Source organism: Siniperca chuatsi, linkage group LG1, assembly GCF_020085105.1.
Source record: "Siniperca chuatsi isolate FFG_IHB_CAS linkage group LG1, ASM2008510v1, whole genome shotgun sequence".
Lineage (NCBI taxonomy): Eukaryota > Metazoa > Chordata > Actinopteri > Centrarchiformes > Sinipercidae > Siniperca > Siniperca chuatsi.
The window spans coordinates 24,250,001-24,269,205 of record NC_058042.1 but is presented as its reverse complement, the minus strand read 5'-3'; the positions used below and the strand labels follow the sequence as shown (position 1 = coordinate 24,269,205).

Sequence of the window (19,205 nt, the reverse complement as noted above, 5' to 3'; positions counted from 1 at the left end):
TTATTGTATAATATCAATTGGTGATAACAACATAAAGTATATCATTGTTCCATTTCAGCTCTTTCAAAAGAACAGTGATAGGTCTACAAAATCTGTTACTTACTGGCACTTCATCTGGCACTGAATGTTTCCTTAATACGTCAATTAAATGAATAGAAATAAGAGGACAAACATTAAGTATTCCTTCCTTCTTCTGTCTTGCCCCAAGACCAGCATGCCAGGTGAGTAACCTACTGCACTAACTCCAGCTCCATTTGCGATGATGATTAGCTTAGATTTATGGTCTTTGTAACTTAAAAATGTACCACATTCTCTATGATCTTCAGATTCAGCTGACCTTCTGCTTATCTTATTTGCATATATGTTTCTTGTGGTCAAAGAGAATATTGTTTTTTCAAGCATCTCTGAGTCTCAGCTGCCTGTGTCCTATCTCATGAATCATGTCTTACATAATAGTGTAGCTTTTACTGGAGGATTTCACAGCACAGGCACATTCCAAACTGGGATTTCATAATTTATATTTTCCCATTCTGGTCTCTTATGACTTATCTCTTCCTGGCATTCATTTAGAAGACCATGATTGGTGTTTTTTGCCTTGCGGGTGATCATCAATCATAGTTTATTCTTTTCTAACAAATATGTCAGTGAATATGGAGTTGAGTTCAGACCACACCCCCGGGGTTCATGTTGCACGGCTCTGTGATTGGTATTTGGATAAAGGTGGCGCGGCTGGAAGCGCACAGGACGCACTGGATAGCAGAAGAGCCGGACAGCTGTAGTAGGTGTCGGTGAACCTGCTGCCTTGCAAAACTTACCACAGCCTGTTTCTATTGAAAACAAACGAGCACTAACACCGACGAAGCTTCCATCTTGCTGTGATTTTTAAATACTTGGGGGTCCCAGAGCTGCGCAAAAGGCTAAACCCAAAGCCATCTCCACTGCACGTTGAACGTAAGTTTGCTTTTGTGTAATGAGCTTTGGGGCTGCAAGTGCAGTTAGTGTCAGACGTGGGAATTAAAAAACTTGCTAAATGCCATCTGTGGAGCAGGTTAACAGTTTTAAATTGTAGGTTCATTCGGTAAGATCTGGATGCAGAACAAGAAAATGTCTGTAATAATTCATGTAAGAATTTGCTGCACTTAGTGCCACTCACAAACATTTGAGTCTACGTGAGTGCGGTTATCTTTTTTAAAAGAATCTTTTGGGGTTGATTATCAACAGAAAATGTGGAGAGTTTCGTCAAATCATTTCAATGCATCTTTGCTTATTTTCTCCTCGGATCAAAAGAGAGCGAGAGACTGGATGAGTGATAAGCGCATGTGCATGCCTGTGTGCTTAAATGACCAGTGCTTTGCATATTATATGTAACGCAGAATACGTTTAAAATTAACATTATTTACATTGTTATGTGTCATCTATTTTACCACCATGTCTTTCCTTGTCTATGATAATAGCTCCTCTTTTATGAAATTTAACACCAGGAGAAATGAATAAACATTCAAGCCAAACCTGATATAGGTGAGACATCACTCAGTCACGATGCTGTGTTTTTTTTCTCTCCTAGAATTTATGAATGGTCTTAAAAATACCTTTTGTGTTTCTTTTAGTAGGCATCTCTCTGAAACACTTCCAGCCAGATAGTCCATGATGTGGTGTTTGTATTGACAGAATCAGTCTAATTTCAGTGACACAGCTCTGTTTTGCTGTGCAGGTGTGGGCACTACAATACTAACTGATAACAGAGAGGCTGCCAACCACTTATTAAATGGACCAGGACACTGAACAAGGCCCAGTCGACTGAAATCCATCCGCACGTATGTCATGTTTGCATTTCAAATCACAAGTCCAAAATATTAAGATGATTTTTGTTTCTTGCAGTATATTGAGAAACTGTTTTTGTTTGGGCTCACACAACAAAGATTAATTTTCAAATTTTTGTTGATTGAGAAATGAATATTATTATAATATAATAATGACATATATATTTCATCGATTAATAAAGATCATCTTAATCTTTCCTGTTCCCATGTTATGAAGTAAGGAATTCTGAACAGCTCATAAAATGTTTAAATTGTGGATGAATGTTAGCACTATTACATGCACTCTAGAACTTGTGTAGAAGTTTATATGATGTAATATTAGCTATATGTACTGTATTCATTATCTCCACGTTCCTCACAGTTTGCTAGCTCCATTTTTCCATCTCACTGAATTGCAATATGAATGAGGCCTCCATATATGCATATTACTTCCTCTTGATGAGCCACTGTATTATTCATTCATGGGATGTTTGTATTTCTCTTGTTACACAAATGTGTTTGGATGATCTGTGCCCACTTCATGGCCCCTGACTCATCCGTCTTGTACCTTGTTGATTCCCTCTTTTTGCTTCACTCTTGTTACCAGTGCTGATCTTCACGGTGGATGAGCAGAATGTTTCTTACTCTGCGAGCGTCAGAAAATGAACACCACTCTGTGTGACTCTGCAGCAACCATGTATCACCTGATGATGGAACACCAACTGAACACCAGCTGCAACTGCTCCTCTCCCATTTCCAATTGGACGGCGGGGGGCGGCACCCTGCAGCTGCCCACATTCACCACAGCAGCCAAAGTCAGAGTGATCATCACTTGCATTCTCTGTGGCATATCGGCCTTTTGCAACCTGGCTGTGCTGTGGGCGGCACACAGCAATGGGAAGCGTAAGTCCCACGTCACGGTGCTGATAATCAACCTGACGGTGGCTGATCTGCTGGTGACCTTCATTGTGATGCCTGTGGATGCCGTATGGAACATCACAGTCCAGTGGCTCGCTGGGGACTTTGCCTGCAGGCTACTGATGTTTCTTAAGCTGCAGGCAATGTACTCCTGCGCCTTTGTCACCGTGGTGATCAGTCTGGACAGGCAGTCAGCCATCCTCAACCCTCTGGCTATCAATAAGGCCAGAAAGAGGAACAGAGTCATGCTGACTGTGGCGTGGGGCATGAGTGTCGTGCTGTCAGTCCCTCAGGTAAGGTACCCCAGCTCACAACGCTGGCTAGAGGTCAGGACTGATTTTAATTAGATTAGAAACAGGTTTTCATTAAACATGTCCTGTCCAAGAGGATCATGGCACTTTCTATAGTCTGATGTAATTCTTACTTTGGTATAAATTGTTTACATGAATATTTTAGATCCTGTGATTTACAATCTCTGTTCCATAAATAATCCTTTCCACAAAAACTGCTAATGAAAAAGTACAAAATGTGTGGCTTCCAGTTGCCCTCCCAACATCAGTCTGAAATAAATGATTAGCAAGTAGAGTTTTTGGCAATATTTTTTGTTTACCAATGTGAACAATATTAAGGAGCCATTTACACAAAGGAATGTGAAGCCAGGTCAGATGCCTGTAGAACAGGGTGTCTTGTAAGCATACAGGCCCATCCGAACATTAAAGAATATAGCTGGCTTAAAAGGGAAAGGATCTTTAAATGATGATATGGCCCAAACAAATGGGTGTTATCTCATATGACTGAAAATGCCTTTCTAAGTATTGTTCCTTTCCCTCATCAGATATTCCTTTTTCACAATGTGACCATCATCCATCCCGAGGACTTCACTCAGTGTACCACACGTGGAAGTTTTGTCACTCACTGGCATGAAACGGCCTACAACATGTTCACTTTCTCCTGCCTGTTCCTGCTGCCGCTGGTCATCATGATCACCTGCTACACCAGGATCTTCTGTGAGATCTCCAAACGACTGAAAAAGAACAACTGTAAGTTCAAATGGAGTCCAAAACCCTGTGGATGAGTTTACTTCAGTGATTAGCACTTGCATAACATAACTGCTGCAGCACAGTTTGTTTGACCCATTTATTAGTAGACGCACACTGATAAAAGCTAGGCTGTTTGTTAGGTGGTTGATTGCTTTTTGCTCTTCAACCCACACAGAGCTGTAGAGCTGACTGAAATCACATCCATTGTATCCATGCATCAAGCAGCATTGAAAAAAAATTTACATTTTAAAAACTCAGCAATATCTCTTCCCCAGTCCTGGTTACTCTGGATAATCCACAGACCCCGCTGTGCAGTTTTCATGAAATAAATCCACTGAAAAAAGTCTCTGAACTGTTTACAGTGTATTCTGTGGATTATTCAGAGTAACCGACTACGGCTTTCAAAAGAGATGGTGTTGTGAGGCTCTAGGGATGGGAATACTGGTCTGCTGGTCAGGCAGTCGGCCCACCACTTTGGTCCAGACTGAAATATCAACAAATATCTGATGGATTGGTGTGAAATCCCTCACTATCCTCACTAAATCTGAATGCAAAAGGCAATACTAGTGCTACATTTAGCACATATTTAATGTTTGTTTGCATTAAAGCCGTTCATACTGTCTTCTGTGTTTTGTTTCTGTCTTCTGCTCTGCTCCCAGTGCACTCCAATGAAGTGCATTTGCGGCGTTCGAAGAATAACATCCCCAGAGCCCGGATGAAAACTCTAAAAATGAGTATTGTGATCGTCTCGTCTTTCATTATCTGCTGGACTCCATACTACCTGCTGGGCCTGTGGTACTGGTTCTTCCCCGATGACCTGGAGGGCAAGGTCTCCCACTCACTGACACACATCCTGTTCATCTTCGGGCTCATCAACGCCTGCCTGGACCCGGTCGTCTATGGCCTGTTTACCATTCACTTCCGAAAAGGGCTCCGGAGGTTTTACTGCAATGCCACCACGGCGTCCAACCTGGATACTAACACGGTTATAACCGGATCTTTCACTTGTGCTGCCAACTCTTTGCCACTAAAGAGAGAGGTGAACCCTGCCAGCCAGGAGAGGTTCATGTTGTGCAGTGATAACCACAGCAAAGCAGAGTCGATGTCACCAAGAAGCAGCTTTTTAACAGCAGACAATGATGCAGAGAGCGATCCAAACCAGTCCAGCCCTGAGAGGATCATATGAGGAGAGTACAGGGCGGAGGCTCCCTGACATTTTACTACTGTTGTATAACTGTTTAATTTATTCAGTGTCTGACTGTCTGATGTGTCGGGTCCTGTATTCCTTGAATACTATGTGTTATTTTGGCTTACTTCACAAATTGTAACATGCTTCTGTATAAAACAAAGGCCAAAAACCGTAACAAATACAGGAATTTGTATTTCCTTGAAGAGGGGACGCTACATAAAATAAGTACACTGATTGCACCACACTAACATAACGAGCTTCTGTTATAAAGGAATGTTTAGTGCTTAAATTGTAACTTGTGGTCATCTTGAATTACATGTATTTACTGGGATTTGGAGTGTCTATTGTGAATCCATTGCTGATGGAAATGTTGCCAATTTTCAGAGATCCCAGAGGGGGGTGCTGCCTATACTCAGTGATGAGTCATAGCGTCTGAATGGAAAGGCCATTTCTACTCTTGAATTGTGACAAATTAATGTGTCAGAGATAATAACTTTTAAATCATCCTCAACTCTGTGGAAGAAAAAAAAAAGATGGATTTTTCTCTTTTGTTCAGAACAAAGAATGATTGAAACATATAGGTTCAGTGGTTATATTATCCCATGTGATGATTAGAGGAACCTCAAATGCAGACAAGTGGGAGATTGGCGTAACATGTAATTTTAGAATTAGTGTATTAAAACTTCACATGACTTACTGAAAAATCACAACAACTTGCGCTTTTATATATTTTACAAAATAAATAATGTAGCTTTAAAAGTATTTAATCTGGGCAGTTTGTGAAATACAGCTGTATTTCAGTGCTCTCAGGTCTTATGTGGAAGATTATCTAGGTCACTTTCTGCTATGGCTACAAGCCATTACAATAGCAAACTGAGATAAGAAACTGAATCCATTATCTAAATTGAAGTCTGTATCACCCTTCTTTAAATATGACCTTAAGACACATTTTCAATTCCTATGGGCTACAATTAATGATTATTTTCATTATTCATTATTCTATCAATTATTTTCTTGATTAACCACTTGGTCTACAGTGAAAAATGGCCATCACAGAGCCCAAGGTGATATCCTTAGATTGTTGTCTGATCAACAGTTTTTAAACCCAAAGTTATGCAGTTAAATATCATAGAAAACATACAGACAATATTCAGATTTGAGAAACATTTGCTTAGCTTAGCATAAAGACTGGAAACAGGGAGAGACTGTCATGATACAGTGGTAACATTCCCAGTGTCTCCGTCTGTTTGCTCTTCTCACCAGTCTTCGCCGTCCGTCGTCCGTTTACCCAAGTGGTACTATGCCTCGGCCTCTGACTAACCTCATTGATAGAATTTCCTGCATGTTTTCTGAACCCCTGACTAACTCTCTGACTCCCTGTGTTCAGGTGCATTCCTGTTCACACCTGCCTCCAAGTTACTCACCGGCTCTCCAGAAAGAGCTCACCACGGATCCTCCGCTGCTCCACCTCAGCCTGCTGTCCTCGTGCCGCCAGTCTGCTCTCACCAACCTCTTGCCAAGCCAGCTGTCCTCGTCCAGTCCACCTGCTCACAGCGATTGCTTCCACACACACCTGGTTACTGTGTGTTTTACAATAAACCAAAACTAACTACTTCAACTCTCTCTGTCAGTCATGCTTTCTCTGACTGTCGAAACACATAACAAAATCCACCTACGAGCTTATGAATGAACATGTTTAATCAACACAAAAACACGTTGTGGTTTCAGGGAGGGTTATGTGGCTAACTATTTATGCTAAACTAAGATAACTGGCTTTAGCTTCATATGTACTGTACAGACATGAGTGGTATACTGTAGATCGCTCTGTGTAACTCGCAGCAAGAAAGCAAATTTCATAATGTCCAGCTACTCCTTTTATCAACTTAATAGACCTTGATGAAGATTAATAAATGATGAAACATTTATTAATCTTCATCAAGGTCCACTAACAAGCTGTCGTATGTAGTCAAGCAGGGAACATGGAAAGGACCCAAATGCAGACACTGAGGCAGAGCGGGTGCAGTTCAATGATTTAGTGAAATACAAAAGCTTACACTAATGTCAGGCAGGCAGTGTTCAAAAGGGGAGTAGTCCAATCAAACACAATTCGACAAGTCCAAATCCAAAGTCCAGGCAAGGTGCAGGAGAAATAGAAGATGAATCCAACATAATACTCAGGAAACAAAGACAGGGACGTTTGACATGGAAACAATGACAATCTGACAAAGTAACAAGGGAACCACACAGACTAAATACACCCAGGTGAAGGGAGACAATGAGACACAGATGAGACTAATCAGGGCGGAGCAAACAATCAAAACTGGCATTTAAGCTGTTTTGTTTGTACCAGAGCTTTTGCAAATGAGGGTCTATTTATGCCAGGGAGAAAATAAATGTATGAAAAAAGCATATATTTCAGTTAATTGGACGTCTCTGGGAAAGAGAAAACATACCTAAAGTGTCTTTGAAGCTGAGAGTGATGATGGCAGGTTTTGTAGTAAAGAAAATGTTGATGACGCAAAAATGTCACAAGCAACTGACTAAATAACACAAATATATAAGAGGCAAATGAAAAGTCAAATGAGAACAACAAACCCAACAGCCAACAGTGACAAGGAGTAGAGTAGGTGCTTAGTTTAAGAGGCCATTGCTGTGTTGTTTTTACTGACTGACTATTTTTTCTGGTACAAATCTGGTGTTGACAGTAACACATGCCAAGCTCTTTGAATCAAGCACCTGTGCTTTCATTACACTCTCAATGACTGTGGACCTTTGGCATCAGCCCTCATTCAAGCATTTTATAAATTCAAATGAGGCTTTCAAGCACATATTAAAATCAGTTCCTTTTGACAGAGAGACACCACAGAATGATCTGATACGACTGGTGAAGGTGGAATACAAATGATGCAACAATGTTGATAAATGTTTCAAAGACGCCACACAAATGATCCAAAAAGCACTCAGTGAAATGAAAACCATGGGTACATTCTGTCACAAGGATTTCCATAATTGTTCTGCCAACAATCTGAATTCAAACAGGGAGCCAATCAGGAGTAATTCTACAGCCGCATATTGCTGATTGGTTATATATGAACAATATGCTCTCTGATAGATTAAGATCTTTCGACTCTGTGAGCCCATCTCACCTTTTTCATCTAATTTGCTGTTACCATGGCACTCAATAAATATGGACATTATTTAGTAGCTGATTATGCAACCTTGAATTTGAATGTGTCAGTTCGACAGACATAAAACTAGAGCACTCAACTAATTATGCTGCCCACCAGTCCCCATTTCTCTTATGTATACATGAACCTGAAAAGCAGAGTTTCTGTTTATTGCTAAAAATGCCCTTAGAACTGAATGTGATTATTTTCACTTTACATTTTGCTTCACATTGGAATGACTTCTCAAGGGGTCAAAAAATTGCCATTAAATTATAAACTGTATTAGTGGTATGAGAGTGCTTAGGTGCACAAGAACATATCTCTTCTTTTGCTACTGCCAAAACCAAAACCCAAACCAAAACTAAACCTATAACTTTCACAGTACAGACATTCAAAGCCCTGAATGGGTATTGTTGCATGACAGATTATAAAATTTTAGGATTACAACGTGCACTTTAAGCAAAATCTCCTGTCACCCTGTCCTGTTTTTTTGTGTCTTTTGACATTAAAAAGATGACATATGAAACATTCAAGGACCCCAAAGGCAACAAAATGCCAACGTGCCATGACTGAATACGGCCCTGTCATAATCAGCCTAAATACACTCATCCCTTTAAACTACACATTAGAGATGGCCTACCAGCACCTCAGATATAAAAAAGAAACAATGCCATTCTTTTTTCGATGGTAAGACAAATTCAGGATCAGTGCCTTTGTCTTAAAAGCAAATTAAAACTGGAGATAGGGTTATGTTGGTAATGTACGGTCACATTTGGACCTGTGAGATAGTATTAAACAAGGGCTTACTCTCTTGTATGCAGGGTGCATTTACAGGCAGAGCCACTTAGTCAAAGTTGCTGTAAGAGGATCAACTGACAATAATGAAAACGAAAATACTTCAGCAACTTATTCTCCCTCAATCATATTATGATTTACTATAAACAATGGACACAGTCCTGCAAGCTTTGATCCAACTACCATGGCATTTACTGCTTACTCCAAGCTTCATAAACAGAACTTTTACTGTTTGCTTAAATGGTTTTATTAATTTAACTGAATTCTCTCAATGTGTACTGCCCTTATTATTTAAATATTATATTTCATAATTTGCAATATTTCTTTGTTTATTTATTGCTACATAAATGATACATCACTATACCATTATATATTTATTAGTTATGAAAGGGATACACAGTATGGAATACACTGTTTAAACAGCATCCATTCACTCTATTTGTTTAAAAAAAAAGAAAAGGAAAAACACCTTATATATAATACTGCGCTAATCGCAGCAATTTCACATGGCAAAAATTACAAATGTGTGTACATGAGCACTGTGTGTCAAGGAGGGTAGTGCAGTAAAAGTGGTGGGAATTAGAAGAAGCTTTAAAATGAATAGACACACAAATACTACATGCAATAGTACCTCCGTGCAAAAAATAATTTGTTGCAGCTCTTCAGCTGGCTGCAGCTCTGCTGTGTCTCTGTTGTACTATCACTGCAGTGTCCTGTAGCTGCTTCCAGGTCTGCCTTACAGCTTTGTTCCTTTCATCCACAAACAGCGCTCTTCACATGAAAACACAAGACACACATGACAAGACACTACTTTAACGTTCAAATATGAATTATTTGGGCTTTGTCCTTTTCGGACGGGAGTCTACATATCATCTGACTCATCTTGGGAGTAAATTTCCAAAAATAATTGGACATCACATCTTCAGATTATAGTGGCATAAAGAGACAAAGAATGCAACCTTTGCTGAAGGTAGAGATTGCAGGTTTCTTCCAGAGTGACACAGCTCAATGTTTTTTGTTGTCGTGGAGAGTCTGGAAGTGAAACAATGTACTGCTTAATGATTTCAGACTCTCCGAAACAGAAGATGAAAAGCTGACTCTGGCTTCCTTCTTTAGAAGATGCACTGCAGCTGGGGTCCTGGTCACCTGTATAGGACATGAAAGCCTTTAGTTCAGTTTCATGTAACCTTGTTTGTACAGCTTTATAGCTTACATGTCCATGTTAAGATGAACTTACTGAATGTCATACTCTTCTAGAACATCACCAGTGATTCCCTCATCAACACTTTCCTCCTGAAGCTGACAAAACTTTTCTATGATGTAATGCAAAACAAAACAAAACAGAAATGTGGCTTTGCATTTACCTTTTATGAACAGAGTTTGCTCTCTGGTGTTCAGAGCATAAACAGGATTGCAGGGAGTAGCAATCAGATGACTTGTGGGAGGAATCAAGAAGCATACAGTGGTTTTGCTGATGACATCTTGGAGGAACATTTTTCCATTTCTTTGCATCACAAGCGACTAGTTGAGGCAAGAAAAATAAGACAGACAGAAAATCATAATACCTTAAGTTCTACAGAAATTCCTTTTGTATTATGAACTTTAAACTTTTTATTAACAACTTTAGTGTTTCTACCAAGCTCGGCAGGAACGGCACTGATGCAGTGACAGTTGGGAGGTCCCTGCTCTCTTTTGGCCTGTAGAGATATAGGAAATTGTGTGTGAAAATGTTTGTCTGACACAATATGATTGCTTTTCATTTGACAGATTAAATATGGAAATATGTAAAACTCAGGTAACCTTTCAGTGTGCTGCATTGTGCAGGTTTGTGTCCCTCGTCCTGTGGTGACTGTATGAATTGCTCCACTTTTACACAACACCAAAAGATGGACTTTTGCTGCAGTAAAAGTCTGGGAATCTTCAGCAGACAGCCAGTAATCTACAAATTGCATCCTGAAGAAGGCACTGTCTGTTTCTGACACCAAGACAACAGACAACGGAGACCCTGAGGGGAAGACAAGAAAATGAAAGAGAATCAAACAGGCCATGACCTTGTTTATATTACAAACCTCTCACAAGCAGAACACACACACACACACACACACACACACAAAGTGATTCAGCCTCATTATTGCTAATCAGTGAAGTTTCTTTCAGGGAAATCCTAAGTATATCTCACAACTAACTGAGAGCTTGATAGAATTTATTGAATCATGCTTTAATGTGTGTAATTGTGTGAGTGTTTGGGGGTATTTAACCACGGCAGCACTCAGAAATGCAGACATAACGCTATGTCAGTATAACTGACTTGCCAGAACAAGATAGCCTGTTTTTGTTGTTGGCAGTGGTTGCTATAGAAAGAGGTAAAGTAAATAACGGTGGAAAATAATTGTTATTTGTCATGATTTTAAGCTCTGTGTGAGTGTGTACATTTTTTACTTACATTTTTGCCAGTGTTGTATTTGACTGCTATAAGATGTAACAAAGCATTTGACAGCAAGACTGTGCACTTTTGCTAAACAGCAGCCACTGTGGCCCCAAAGTTGCAATTTCAGGATAATAACCATGAGCACATTTGTGATAAAACCATAGACCATGTTTATTTGTGACATGCTAAAACATAGTGTAACAGTAGCATAAGAAGATCTTGAAGTCAGCCAACTTACTCAGTAATGTCAGTTATTCAGCAATATATATCTAAAGTTTGCTAACATTAGCTAACATTAGCCACCATAAGCTAGTCATGGTAAAGCTGTAACAGCAAAACCCCTGAGTGTACTGAAGTGAGCAAGAGTGTGTTTTATTACTTAAGAATTAAACTCTTTTATCAGTAGGAGGAAAAAGGTGTTATTCCTTCTTTTGAAAGTTACTTAGTCTCATTTCCTTCAGAATTGCCCTTTCCAATTTATAGTATACTGGATAATACAGACTATATGTCTGATGAGAAGTAATGCATTTCAATCAGCAAGCACCAGGCAATACCCACTTGGATCAAAAGTGCCATCAGAGTATTGGACTACTGATGCAAATTTTCCCCACCAAGATTTATCCCGCAGGATTGAACTGACGACCTTCCGGTCACAAGCTTGCTTCTCTAACCTTTAGGCCAACCCAAACACAACCAGCCAACAAACCCTTTCAAACAAAAATATAAATAATAGTAGTTTTCAAGTATCTAGAGAAGATTGATGTTCACTATAACTTTGCCTGTAGCTTATGAAGAACAATAAAGTGGTTTGGAGACATAGTTAGAGGTATAAACATTGCTTTAAATGCCTGTTAATTTATTCAGGCTTAATTTTACTTTGCATCATTACTTCATGGGAACATGAAGTGCATGGAAAACACTGTAAAAGTGTTAATGTCAAACTGCAGTTACTGTCATACTGATGCTGTTGTCACAATGAGGAAAGTGTTACAGTAGAAATATTTCAATGAAACTACATTGAACTGTACATGATTGGTTGATTAAAATAAGTCAGATGGTGAACTTTCTTTTGCTCCTTCTTTCTTTTCATCGTGTTGTTCTAACCATGTGGATGCTATACTATAAATGTTCCTAATAGTCCCTGTAATGGCAAGAATATGATATTTAGATTATATGAAAACTCAAAATTGTTTAAGTGTGGCCTTTTCTACAACATAACAATCAAGAGTTTTCAATTAAGAGAAATGTAATAAAGTGTACTGCTATAGCTAAACAACACTGGGGTCAGATTTGATGAGCTACCTCACCATAAGATTTTCTTACCGGATTGCCTGTCCCAGACACACACCAAAGCATCATCGAGCCCAAGAGCTATGTAACGGGTGCATCTACTAACAGCAGAGCAGAGGATTTCCTTTGCATTTGGCCACAACACATCTGTCATGGGTTCCACATCTGCTTCAAAAAGAGTAGGGTCAAAGTCAAAAATGTATGCCTGTTGCACTCTCTAGTACAAAGAAAGAAGCACAGAAGACATGAGCTCTTAACAACAGACAACACATTTTAAAGGTGTGGTTTTGAGCATCCACCAGTTTCATCTTTGAAAAAAGAAATACCCTACCTGGTTTGTTCTTTGGTGCTTTTTTCAGCAAATACTGAAGAAGATTATGGCTGCCACTCCACCACACACAGACAGCAACAGGCAGTCCTGCTAAAAAAGGTCAGAGATTAAAGATGACATTAATAGGAGCGTAGCTCGTCACTACAGACTTAATTTAGGATAGAATGAATATATGGGATAAAATCCATAGGAATTAGTTAGCAGGGGTATACCCTTGTTCCTGTCAGTCTGTTATTCACCCAAGGTTATTCATTAAAACACAAAGACCCTGGTTATGAACTTTTATTCTGCCAAATGTTTTTAGTGGAAAGGCCTCTGAGACTGTACTGGCCAATTGTTTTAAATAATTCTTTATTATAGAAAATTCACATATTCAACACTCAAATTTCAAATACTGGAGAAAACAGCACCCTACCTCCTCCATTACAAACCTGGCTGAGACTTTGCTTTACCGTCAACAGGAAACTGACCACAAGGCAGAAGAAAGTGGTGGGTGCAACGTCTGAAAAATAATCCATGTAACTAATATTCGACAAGAAGAGGGCTGAGCATTACGTTTAATGATTTACATGATTCACAGGCAATATTACCAATATTACCACAATTTTGGTTTCTGAAGTGGTTCAGGCCACCCAAAAAACAAAAATGCTTAAAAGACTCAAATATATTTCATGCAAATACTTCATTTGAAGACCATGTATGTAGCACATGTATTAAATCTACAACAGTTTTACCATAGCAGCTCAACTGTGAAATGCTGACTGTATGTGGATCAGTTAGTTAACCCTGCCTCTCCTTGTGCCCCTGCTGAGTGTGATGCTGATTGTGAAAAGTTTCTTTTGCACTTTGCTGGTAAGGTGGAGTTAATAAGATCTGATATCACCCCCAATCCTGCCTTTTTAGATGTGGATCACCCGCTCAGGGATTCTTTGAGCAATTTTTCTGCTGTTACTCTGCCCGAACTCGCAGACATCATGTCTCTTATGAGAGTATCCTCCAGCCCTCTGGACAAAATCCCAACTAGGTTTCTATTGGAAGTTATGGATTGTATTGCGCCCCTTTTACAAATTATTTTTAACAGCTCGCTGTCTACTGGCTGCGTCCCTGATTTCTTTAAAACAGCTTGTGTCCAGCCAGTCTTAAAAAACCTGGGCTTGATCCCACCCTCCTGGATAACTACCGCCCAATATCCAAATTGCCTTTTATTTGAAGATTCTCGAAAAACTTGTATCTAAGCAGCTCCTTGCTGCTGTGAAAAAAACAATAATACCTTTGAAAAGTTCCAATCTGGCTTTCGTCAACACCACAGCACTGAGACAGCCCTTCTCAAAGTCACTAATGACCTTTTAATGAATGCAGACGCAGGCATGTGTTCAATTCTTGTGCTGTTGGACATAAGTGCTGCCTTTGACACAATTGATCATGGCATTCTTTTAGATAGACTGAGGCACTGGGTGGGCATATCTGGAACTGCACTAGACTGGTTCGCATCTTACCTGTCCAATAGGAAATTCTGTGTTAGCATTAATAACTTCAAGTCATCCTTTTCCCATATCAAGTATGGTGTGCCTCAAGGTTCAATTCTGGGACCAATATTGTTCTCCTTATACATGCTCCCCTTGGGTGATGTAATCCATGCAGACATGGTATTTCTTTTCATTGTTATGCGGATGACACACAGTTGTACCTCCCTGTCAAGCCCACTGACCTTAGTATGCTGAGTTCTCTGCAGGACTGCCTGTCTGACATAAAAAATTGGATGTCGATAAATTTTCTTCAGCTCAACTCAAATAAAACTGAAATCCTTGTTATTGGGCCCCAACACATCACTAAACAAATACTGCCATCCACTGGTAACCTGTCACAACATATCAAGCCTGTTGCACGAAATCTTGGTGTCCTGTTTGATAGCAATTTATGTTTTGAGCAACATATCACTAAGCTTGTCCAATCATGCTTCTATCACCTCAGAAATATTGCAAAAATACGATCTATTTTAAATCTTAGTGATGCAGAAACTGTTGTGCATGCTTTTATCTCCTCACGCCTTGATTATTGTAACAGCCTGTTCACTTGTCTTAATCAAAAAGCTCTGACACGACTGCAGACTGTACAAAACTCAGCTGCTAGGCTGTTAACCAGGACCAAGAAGTATGACCACATAACACCTGTTTTAGCCTCTTTACACTGGCTCCCTGTTGGTTTTAGGATTGATTTTAAGATCTTGTTGATTACTTTTAAGGCTCTTCATGGCCTGGCCCCAGATTATATTTTAGACCTTGTAATCCCTTATGAACCTTCACGTAGTTTGAGATCTTCGGGCAGGGGTCTCCTGTCTGTTCCTGAGTCCAGGATGAAAACTAAGGGGGACAGAGCTTTTGCTATCAGGGCCCCGAGGCTCTGGAACAACTTGCCCGAAGAAATTAGGTTTTCTGAGTCAGTGTCTTCGTTTAAATCTCGTCTCAAAACACATTTTTATCTGAAAGCATATCCTGATTTTACGTGAACTGGCTGTTTATTTTACTGTTTATTTTATTGCTTTTCTGTATTTCATGTGTTTTATTTCTTTATATTTCGTCATTCACTGTGTTATTTTATTTTTCTTGTTGTGAAGCACTTTGTACTTTGTTTTGATAAGTGCTCTATAAATAAAGTTTTTATTTATTATTATTTATTTATTTGTGTAGAGTTTATTGTACCTTGGGCTTTCATTTGTTTCCTTTGTTATTCCTGCATCTGTATTGAAAGACAGTTCCTCCCATTGGTGACTGTTGCTGGTGTCTACGTCCAGAGCCAAACAGTGTGTCAAAAGGTCCGTCATCTGCAAGACCTCAAGTGGACCATCCAATGCCGTCCCTGCAAAAAGGCAGAAACATGCTGCGATATTGACTCGACTGTATTCTTCATGCTCATGCTTATTGTTTTACGTATATTTGTAAGAGAAAAAACAGAGAGAACGGGTGGGACACTTATATACAGTCATTTAGAAGAGATATACATATAATCACTGACAGAGATACATAAAGGCACACACACCTCTGCATCCACACCATGACTCCCCCTTACACACACACAAAATAGATTTCTGTTCTGTTCAATTATACCACACTATAAATGTAAAATATTTGTGCTCAAGATAAATTATACCTGCAGGAATTTTGGGTGGCTTGACTTTAATCACCACTGTGGCTGGAGACCATTTCACATCCACATCTCCAGATGAGTTTGGGTCCTGAGGATAAAAAAAACCAAACAAATCCTGTCAGGTAATCTGGATTGCAACACAAGCTTAGTGCTCTTCTTCAGGCAGCATTGAGTCCAAGCCTTTTTGTGTTTTTTTACGGCATTATATATTTATGCCAGTATTTGTGCACTTATTTAGCATTTTCTCACTTTTCTAGATTCACTGGCTTTTTTTCTTTGTGTTCAATGTAAAACTGACTTTAATTTTAAAAAAACAAACAAATTAAGCTCAGATTCAAATGGTAGTTGACAATAAAATTTTACTTTTAGTAAGATTATAGACCAATTATTTTTCAGTACGATACCTGCTTTTGTGATAGTGCCATCTTTAATTCCTTCAGCCATGCTTCTGTGGGGAAGTGAAAGACCTCGAGCCAAAGAGCACTGTTGCCTGATAGGAGGTGTGAAATTCACATGATTCAGCATTTGAATGTGTAGACTTTCATTAAAATCACATAATAAAAATAGCTCAAACAGAAAGTAAAGTCCTTACTTACAGCCGATTGATGCAGCTCCATAATCTCCCCCTTCAGATAGTTCAAATGTCAAGCAAATGCTCCTTTTGTTGATATTCTCCTGATATTTAAATTATTTTTTGAAACTGTTATTTATGTATTTTACTATTCCTAAAAGGAATTCAAAAATGAAAACTATATCCTATAAATATGCACATGACATTTTGCAATACAATTACAAAAAAAACTTTTTTTTTTCTTGTGATGAAAGAAAAAAATAAGATTCCTCTCTTATATTTTCTTTTACAAATAAGAAAAAAATTGGTGGTGGACAAACAAAATATGACAAGGTATATCTCAAGAACTGACACTGACAATACACACCATGATGTTAATAACACAGAGGAGGTGGATGCCTTCACAGTGATATGCAAAGACTCTGGCAACACCTGCAGTGGAAGATGAGAGCAGCTGATGTCAGTATGATGATTCATCTTTAACAAAGATGGGGGTTTCCAGTTGTAAACTTTCTTTCCATTATTTCTCAGGTGTTATTGTCTCCATTCAGCACAGTATTAGTTCATGATTTCAGGATCAAGCTAGAGCATTTCAAGTATACAAATAAACATCCATCTGTATTTGTTAATTTGTGAAACTCCGACTATCTATACCGGTTTTATGCAGGAGAGGGATGATAAACAGAAGTTGAAGAGAAGCACGGTGGCAGATCAGAGGCGTAATACCCACCCATATCATCAACAGTGCCAAGCAGATAGGTCGTCTCAGCCATTCTGGTCATTTGAGTAAATGTAATTTCCAGTCTGTCCTGCAGCCACTCTGCAACACAGATCAGAGAAGATGCACACCACACAGACAAGCCCTGGGAGTGACCCAGACTGAGGTACCTGCCATCTTCTGAGCACGCCAGGCAGTTGGTGCTCTCTGGAAGCTGATGGATAAGACACAACAATGAAAAATGAATACCCACATTTCCTTTGGAAAACACTGATCAACCTTTTTATTTTGTGTGCCTGTAGAACCTGTTGGACATATTTTATACTGGGCTACACAAATAATCTTGACTTGATTTGAAATTATTCAAATGGTTTGTCAGGTATTTGACGTTAAACATCATGAACTCATATCCAGAAATAACCCAATAACTTCAAACTCCCCATATGTACCTGCGTCGCACTGGACAGTTCCAAGGTAGGTGTTTTCTTTCTGGATGTCTCTGTTTTGCAAGCTGCTTCTATTTCTGAGTCAGAGGTACCTTTTCTGGTGCACACGGACATCCTATGACCAAAACATTTAAAATTTTACACAAAGTATTTAGTTTTCTTTAATCTGCTGAATTTGATGCAACACTACAATAGCTGGGCAAGAGAGTACATCCCAAGTTACGTCTAACCATGCAGACATATATATAGTGGTGGAAGAAGTATGGAGATCTTTTAGTTAAGTAAAGGATAATTTCCACATGGTAAAAATGTAGAAAAAAATACCCCATCGCATATAAAGGTCCAGCATTCTTACAAGCCTTACTACATAAAAAGACAGAAATAGCTACTATCATCAAAACGCACTTAAGGTATCAAAACTAGAAGTAGGCCTACTCAGCATACAGAATTTCTGCTTTAAGAGTATTAAATTATAAAGCTATTGGATTATTACTGACACCCTCTTCAGGAAGAGACAGAGCAGACTGTACTTCCTGAGGAGACTCAGATCCTTCAGTGCGTGCCACAGGCTCCTGCAGATCTTGTACCAGCCTGTACTAGCCAGTGCTCTGTTCTTCGCTGTGGTGTGCTGGGCTGGTGGCATCGAGGCTGGTGAGGCCAGCAGACTTAACCAGCTGGTAAGGAAGGCTGGCTCTGTGGTCAGGCTGGAACTGGACAGTCTGGAGACAGTGGCGGAGAGGAGGTTGAAGGATGAAATCAAAGCCATCCTGGATAACCCCTCTCACCCTCTCTATGATGAGCTGTGGCAGATGGGCAGCTCATTTGCTGGATCATCCCACCCAGGTGCAAAACGGAGCGTTTCAGGTGCTCATTTCTGCCCACTGCCATCAGACTGTACAACAGCAGTGGAGACCACAGACTGGCCAGTTTTGCCCCCCTCCCTCCCCAAATCACAAACACACAATTTCCACAGTGTCTGGTACACTCGGGACTCTCACACTACTCTCCCTCTCCATTGTCTGTTGGACTGTTGGCTGATTGACATATTTTGTTATATATTATACTATACTTATTATTTATTATGTCATACTATACTATACTATTTGTACACTATACTATACTGTACTATACTCATATTATATTTGATATTCTATATTGTATTACTGTACTATACTATATAATCATACTATAGAGATACTATGTTACTAATTACTACATTTCACCTTATACTACATCTTATATCCCATACTATATTATACTATACAGTATATACTATGTATTATATTTCTACATTAATACAGTTAAACACTAAGTATAGTTACCTAATCATATTTATTTGATTCTGGTGTATGCTGTATACTAGTCTTGC

The 19,205-nt window shown here is 39.3% G+C and overlaps 2 protein-coding genes across 8 annotated transcripts in view; one reads left to right on the top strand and one right to left on the bottom strand.

The window, feature by feature from the left end:
- The first annotated feature begins 721 nt into the window (after positions 1 to 721).
- On the top strand, positions 722 to 6,564 carry LOC122878209 (putative gonadotropin-releasing hormone II receptor). Of its 2 annotated transcripts, XM_044200734.1 has the most exons (6): positions 722 to 951; positions 1,455 to 1,518; positions 1,712 to 1,814; positions 2,407 to 3,010; positions 3,553 to 3,757; positions 4,417 to 6,564. In XM_044200734.1, exons 4-6 carry the CDS (start codon positions 2,462 to 2,464, stop codon positions 4,941 to 4,943), a joined length of 1,281 nt encoding a protein of 426 aa, XP_044056669.1. In that variant the 5' UTR covers positions 722 to 951; positions 1,455 to 1,518; positions 1,712 to 1,814; positions 2,407 to 2,461; the 3' UTR covers positions 4,944 to 6,564. The 2 variants fall into 2 exon arrangements, with proteins under 2 accessions (XP_044056669.1, XP_044056663.1); XM_044200728.1 differs by lacking the exon at positions 1,455 to 1,518.
- A 400-nt stretch (positions 6,565 to 6,964) lies between these two features.
- wdr93 (WD repeat domain 93) overlaps positions 6,965 to 19,205 on the bottom strand; it is a 13,274-nt gene continuing 1,033 nt past the window's right edge. Inside the window, exons 2-17 of one of the 6 annotated variants that reach the window (XM_044200686.1) lie at positions 18,334 to 18,555; positions 17,840 to 17,951; positions 17,403 to 17,604; positions 17,040 to 17,104; positions 16,698 to 16,776; positions 16,506 to 16,591; positions 16,105 to 16,189; positions 15,657 to 15,813; positions 13,389 to 13,459; positions 12,958 to 13,044; positions 12,660 to 12,794; positions 10,709 to 10,913; positions 10,545 to 10,605; positions 10,273 to 10,429; positions 9,868 to 10,054; positions 6,965 to 9,679 (exon numbers count right to left, since the gene is read on the bottom strand). In XM_044200686.1, the coding sequence (XP_044056621.1) occupies positions 9,571 to 9,679; positions 9,868 to 10,054; positions 10,273 to 10,429; positions 10,545 to 10,605; positions 10,709 to 10,913; positions 12,660 to 12,794; positions 12,958 to 13,044; positions 13,389 to 13,459; positions 15,657 to 15,813; positions 16,105 to 16,189; positions 16,506 to 16,591; positions 16,698 to 16,776; positions 17,040 to 17,104; positions 17,403 to 17,604; positions 17,840 to 17,951; positions 18,334 to 18,479 (1,944 nt within the window). In that variant the 5' untranslated portion in view covers positions 18,480 to 18,555 and the 3' untranslated portion in view covers positions 6,965 to 9,570. Of the gene's footprint in view, positions 9,680 to 9,867; positions 10,055 to 10,272; positions 10,430 to 10,544; positions 10,606 to 10,708; positions 10,914 to 12,659; positions 12,795 to 12,957; positions 13,048 to 13,388; positions 13,460 to 15,656; positions 15,814 to 16,104; positions 16,190 to 16,505; positions 16,592 to 16,697; positions 16,777 to 17,039; positions 17,105 to 17,402; positions 17,605 to 17,839; positions 17,952 to 18,333; positions 18,556 to 19,205 lie in introns of all 6 variants that reach the window. The other 5 variants (XM_044200665.1, XM_044200702.1, XM_044200676.1 and 2 more) reach the window with 5 other exon arrangements.

Coding starts and splice junctions, on each gene's coding strand:
- LOC122878209 (XM_044200728.1), top strand. CDS start 2,462: ATGAACACCACTCTGTGTGACTCTGCAGCAACCATGTATCACCTGATG. Junction 3,011..3,552: donor TCGTGCTGTCAGTCCCTCAG/GTAAGGTACCCC, acceptor TTCCCTCATCAG/ATATTCCTTTTTCACAATGT. Junction 3,758..4,416: donor ACGACTGAAAAAGAACAACT/GTAAGTTCAAAT, acceptor CTCTGCTCCCAG/TGCACTCCAATGAAGTGCAT.